Source organism: Schistocerca piceifrons, chromosome 1 (assembly GCF_021461385.2).
Source record: "Schistocerca piceifrons isolate TAMUIC-IGC-003096 chromosome 1, iqSchPice1.1, whole genome shotgun sequence".
In the NCBI taxonomy this organism is placed as follows: domain Eukaryota; kingdom Metazoa; phylum Arthropoda; class Insecta; order Orthoptera; family Acrididae; genus Schistocerca; species Schistocerca piceifrons.
In genome coordinates this window covers 657,374,999-657,380,998 of record NC_060138.1, presented here as the reverse complement: position 1 = coordinate 657,380,998, position 6,000 = coordinate 657,374,999, and the positions used below count along the sequence as shown (strand labels likewise).

The following is a 6,000-nucleotide window of genomic DNA, read 5'->3' as shown; positions in this document are numbered from 1 at the left end:
GAATTTGTCTTCTACTGCTTCAGACACGGTATTAAAACTGCTGAACTAGAGAGGTTCTTGGCATTGAATTTTATATTCCCTGGAAAAGACTTCCACTTGTTTGTGGCTATTAGTGTGGCTGTCCGTAGCACTTTTCCCCATTGTCAAAATATGTATCATTGCGTTGCACCAAGAGCATAATGCATCCGTTAGTAATTTGGTGTCACGCATAGTCGATGGACAAATTGACTCATATGTACTTCAGTATCGAGTTATACTCTGTCTGAAAAACACTGCACTATGAAAATATTATGAACTTGTTCAACTGCACAGATGATACACACAAGGCATCTCCATTACCAACGGTTTCCTTTGTGTCCTTCCATCTGAATGTTTCTTATCTCATTTCTAGTTAGATTTCTGCGCTTAGTGGTTGATAAACATGTTATAAGCTTACTTAACTATTAACAATGAAGTGCAAAAGCAAAATAGCTGAACACAGGAACTGCAATAGCTTCGAATCGATTGTAAAAAGTGCCAAAAACAAAACATGAGTCACATGAAGTGTACCCCCACTAAAACTCACACAGCTATGCGCATGTAGGAATCTGGCAGCTCGGCAGTGCCAGAAAAAATTTTCCAGGTAGATTCTGGCTGGGTAGCTCTCTCACTGCTTATACACCAAACGGCAATTCTCCCAGTAGTCAGAAGTGGGTTGTTTTGGGGAAGGAGACCAGACAGCGAGGTCATCGGTCTCATCGGATTAGGGAATGATGGGGAAGAAAGTCGGCCGTGCCCTTTCAAAGGAACCATCCCGGCATTTGCCTGGAGCGATTTAGGGAAATCACGGAAAACCTAAATCAGGATGGCCGGACGCGGGATTGAACCGTCGTCCTCCCGAATGCGAGTCCAGTGTCTAACCACTGCGCCACCTCGCTCGGTTCAGAAGTGGGAAAAGGCACTTTGTATACATGATTTCAGCTCTGTGCATGCGCAATATGCTGTCTGGCAGCATGTCCTGTTTAAAAAATAGCTCTCTCTCTTTCCAAGCATTAATCCCGACTTAGGGGTCTGCTGTTATGCCCCCCCCCCCCCCCCCCCCCCTGACCTGAATGGAATGTATGTACCCCGACTGTCTGCATCTAGTGTAAGCCATGGAATAGTGCGAACGTGTTTCAAATGTCTGCAATTCATGTAACTGAGGTGGAACGTGGGCCTGGTAGTCACCTAGCAGGAGGTGGAAAACCGCCTAAAAACATCCAGGCTGGCTGACACACCGGACCTCATCATTAGTCCACCGGACAGATTCGATCCGGGGCCGGCACGCCTACCCAAGTCCAGGAAGCAGCGCGTTAGAGCTCTCGGCTACCGTGGCGGGTCTGTTTAAAAAATTGCTATTAAGGAATAATCAAGAACTGAGTAAAACCTGCGTTTACGCTGAATTCACATATTTTTGAAGCTGTGCTCACATCTTTTTTTGCTGGCAATCAGCATGTTAAAAACTCGCATTAAAAAAATATCAGTACCAAGGCTCCCAAGTGTGTGCTTCCTAGAAGAGATTTTCCAACAGAATCAAGGAAAAGAAAACTTACTTGTGATGAATGGATCTCATACTAAGGTGGTGTCTAATATACATTAGTGTGGGTCATTTATTGAAATGTGAGAATTTAGTTTAGATACAGTAAGTCTTTCATTCAAGCTGCAATTTCGCCCAAACATTTCAATAACATCATGTCTCTTGAACAGAGAGCCATGTTGGGAAAGAAATTACATCGAGTTGTATGGAAGAAGACCTTGAGGATAATGTCAAAATAGCCTATTATTTGAATGCTTCTTAAAATGACCATAAATTGATTTAAAAATATTTTCGTGTACAAAAATAATGTGATGAATATTATGAAAAAAATCCTGGTTTCCTGCAGAAATTCAAGGTCTTTCCTAGTTTTTTTTTCAAATTCGAGGCTTTTTCCCAGGTTTCAAGGTTTGGTGGTCACCCTGTGTTTGTTTTGTATTGGTGACATGTATTTAATCATTAATTTCCTTGAGGATACATGAGGAGAGCTGCAGAAATGAATTAGAGGAGTATGGTTTGCTGTTTGCTATGGCTTTGATCTGTCACTAATTATACAGTCGCTTGACTGACTGAAGTAATTCCCATTTGTTTTAAGTAATTTTATTATTTCAAAATATATACAGACTATGAAAACTTCTATAAATATATGAGCAATAAACAGACTGACACAACTGAATGTAGAATACAAATTTGTTAGAAGTTATGGACATGTATTGATTTCTTTTCCTTTAAATATTATCTAAATTTAAACATTTTGTATGGTCTTCACTTATAAATGAAACACATAGAAAGTAAAAAAGTTATTGAGTAAAATGATTAAGATCACATGGATGATACTGAAGATTTATTGTCTTTGGCACATGAAATGAAAATAAGATTAAATAAAAAAAATTTTCAGTATAGTAACATACAAGCAACATAGCAAAAATACTGTTTAACATCAAAAGTTCTTCGTAAATTGCCATCTGACCTCCTCATGGTAGGCAAGACTATACAGTGTTACTCTTCCTATATAAATGATAAATAGGAAAATTGTTTAAAGATTTCATATTTCTACAGTTTTGGTTCGTTTCTCTTGCCACATCAATGGAGAGATTATTCTGTGGGGGAAGTGTGTAATACAAATTTTTGATTCAGAACGAAGTTTTTTTTTCTATTAGCACTATGTGTGCTTACAGCAGGAGAGTTGCAGATTTTTGTGATTTAATAATTGTTACTTGCTCAATCAATCGTAGCTTATGAAAACGTAATGTTTAAGCCAGTTGAGACAGTTTTGTTGACAAAATTCAATCAGTGGAACTGCCCCAGAGATTAAAGATCCAATACTTCTTTTTTTATACTCTTTCTTTTTCATTTTGAGATCATATACATTATTGTTAACCAGTATTTCTAATGATGTTTATCAAATGAAATACTCTGGTTACCAATTAGCATTAACTTTGATCTGCACTGAAATAAACTGTTTATCTTCAAACAACTGATTTGTGCACTCTACAATTTTTTTGTCTGAATATTTCTTAAAGAATCATTTCCAATGGAAATATTGTCTTTTTGTATATGTTTGATATCTAGTAATGGATGACAACATTTCTGAATTCTAGAAGATCAATAATGAAAACAATAATTGTTTAAATTTTTAATAATTTTCGACATCTTACTCTAAGTGTGCTAAACACTGCTACGAAAAACCCAGTGAAGGAAACTATATCTTGATTTTCATGTATGAAGAGAATGATCAAGGATGTATCACATGCTAAAATTATTGATTACTTGAATCAGGAAGGAAGGCATATATACATACATACAATAATGTTATTTGAATTCAAGTTTTTCAATAATTTAAAAATATAGAATGATACCTGCTCCATATTTACAATGCAAGCGCAATATAATTATCTTTCAATGTTTTTATACAACTTATCAACACAATGCTGTACAATATTTTAATACATGTTCTTTTTGACTATGTTCAAATTAAATTCTCACCTGAAAACTACTCCCACACAAACTGCAGTATGGTTTTAACCATGAATGTTACATATATGCTCTGTAAACCGATAGCATATTATTAAGGTCTGATATTACAATGAGTGAATATACAGAAGTAAATGTGTGTTCTTATTCATAAAGAAAAAGAAGAACAGGCAAGGAAGTGCACTGTACTGCCTTGGGTGTTAGCTGATTAACCAAAGTATTCTAAAATTAGGAATGATAATTTCGAAAGAGCTCTGCATATAAAATAATACTCTCAGATATGCCTGTTATGCATATTGTATCTTGAGATGGTATTCTTAATGCATTATGTATCAAGACTTCCTCATGTGGAGACTCAAATGTAAGTCATTATATCCTAAAATACCAAAGATGGAAGTATTGCACAGGAAAATATAATTTCAAAGGCAAGTTGTATCAGCATGAACAGATCTTGTCTCTTGTCCACAAAATTGACTCTGTTCACTTAGCACTAGGACACTTTGATCATTGTTCAAGTAATAGTTTTGCTAAAAGGATCCGGATTTGTTATGAACAGAATCCTGTCAACATTTTGCACTCACTTATCATATATGAACATACTCAACAAATATTTGCTGTGGTTCACATTCAGTCTTCATATTTGAGGTCATTGTCTCCTTATGGTGCTTCTGACCTCGTTACTGAATTTCCATTGGTTGCAGGTCCAGTACTGTCACAGGTCTGAAATGTTAAAAACATTTCATACATGATTTTAAATATAATGACAAACACACACAATTAAATACAGATAAAAATTACTTAATTTTCACCTTGAGTATTGAAAAAAATTCCATAATGTGAAAATGCATGAAAAATAATGAAACTGTCACTGCATCATACGCTTAACTTTCACAACTGTAAGTTGATACAGTATTTACAAGTTACAGTCCATAGAGTCATGAGGATGTGTAAATTACTAATACTATGAGTCATTCGGAAAGTAAAGAATTTCTCTTTTCTACAGATATTTTTGTATGATATAATTAAATGAAACTGTATTTTACATACAATTTGACACCCAGGCTACTTTTCTATGCCTCCCACATACTCAGTTGCCATTAAGTTGTTGAACGACTGACTAATGACTTCTTTAAGTTTATCATCACTTCTGTAGCATTGTCCACTCAAAAAAATATTTCAGTTTGGGGATTAAGTCTGGGGCTGAGTCCAGACTGTATGGCCGATGTTGAAACTTCTCCCAATGAAACTGCTGAAGCATGTCCTGTGTCACTCCTGCTGCATGTGGACATGCATTATTGTGAAAGAGGATGACTCCACTAGTTATCACTCCATGGCGCTTGTTTATAATGGCATGGTGAAGTCACTGAAGTGTTAGACAGTAGGCCGCTACATTTAGGGTCTCATCTCTAGGCATGTAGTCGATGAGCAGAATACCCTTACAATATTGAAACACCGTAGCCACAATCTTTATGGTTTAAAATTTTTTTTTGTTTCATTGGTGATTGCAAATAATGCCATTCCATAGATTGGCACTTTGTTTCAGGTGCGAAATGTGATATCCAAGTCTCACCACCAGGGACGATGTGATTCTAAAATTCAACACCATCCTTTTCGTACATCTGAGAAATGTCAATGCAGCTGGCATTTGTTTTGTTTCATGTTTGTGTAACCAAATTGAGGAAACCAATTGGCACACTGTTTTATAGCCCAGATCTGCACTAACAACGTCATAAAACACAATTGTTGAAATGACTGCAAAGAAAGAGTGCAGTCCATTAAATTGTGAAATGCCTATCTTCTTGGATTTTTGTTTCAATCCTTGCTTTGAGTGTATCAGTCACCATTGAGGGACAGCCTGAGCGATCTCCATTGTGAATATTTTTAGTCTGCGATTGAACATGATACATTACTTTCAAACTGACACTTTGTTCATCACATTACTGGAAACCTCAGTTATCCATCTACAAATTTAGATAGGCCAGACTTTTTGCACATTTCAAAAGTGGATAACACTGCACACCTCACACTTGGCAGGAGTTTCAATTTTGTCACACATTTTAAAGTCACACAGCTAAGTAGTCAGCAACTATATTGGATGGTAGCTGCTGCCAAATTGAAGCAGATGAGTACCAAGTTCAGTCGTTGGTTGGTGATGGTGGTGGGGGTCATGGTCAAAACGTTTTTTACTTTCCAAATGACACTCATACATCACTTATTTGAAGAAAAATTAACTAAGAAAAGAGAAAGGAAGGATATCAGACAGTAATCACACTTTACATAAGTTCTATACTTGTCTTTAATTTCAGAAACGTTAGTCTTCTAGATGACATTAATATGACATGAACTACTGAACTTAAATCCAGTGATAATGTTCCTTTATTGAAAAATGCAATGAGATTATAGACAGTAAGGCAGTATTTACAGAAAGTGCTGGATATTTAATATATCTGAACTTCTTTTTTTGCTTTTACTTG

The 6,000-nt window shown here is 36.0% G+C and overlaps 1 protein-coding gene across 4 annotated transcripts in view; it reads right to left on the bottom strand.

The window, feature by feature from the left end:
• Positions 1-2,214: 2,214 nt before the first annotated feature.
• LOC124805363 (putative epidermal cell surface receptor) overlaps positions 2,215-6,000 on the bottom strand; it is a 428,974-nt gene continuing 425,188 nt past the window's right edge. For all 4 annotated transcript variants that reach the window (XM_047265922.1, XM_047265913.1, XM_047265930.1 and 1 more), the window contains one exon: positions 2,215-4,246. In XM_047265922.1, coding sequence (XP_047121878.1) covers positions 4,239-4,246 — 8 coding nt within the window. In that variant the 3' untranslated portion in view covers positions 2,215-4,238. The remainder of the gene's footprint in view (positions 4,247-6,000) is intronic.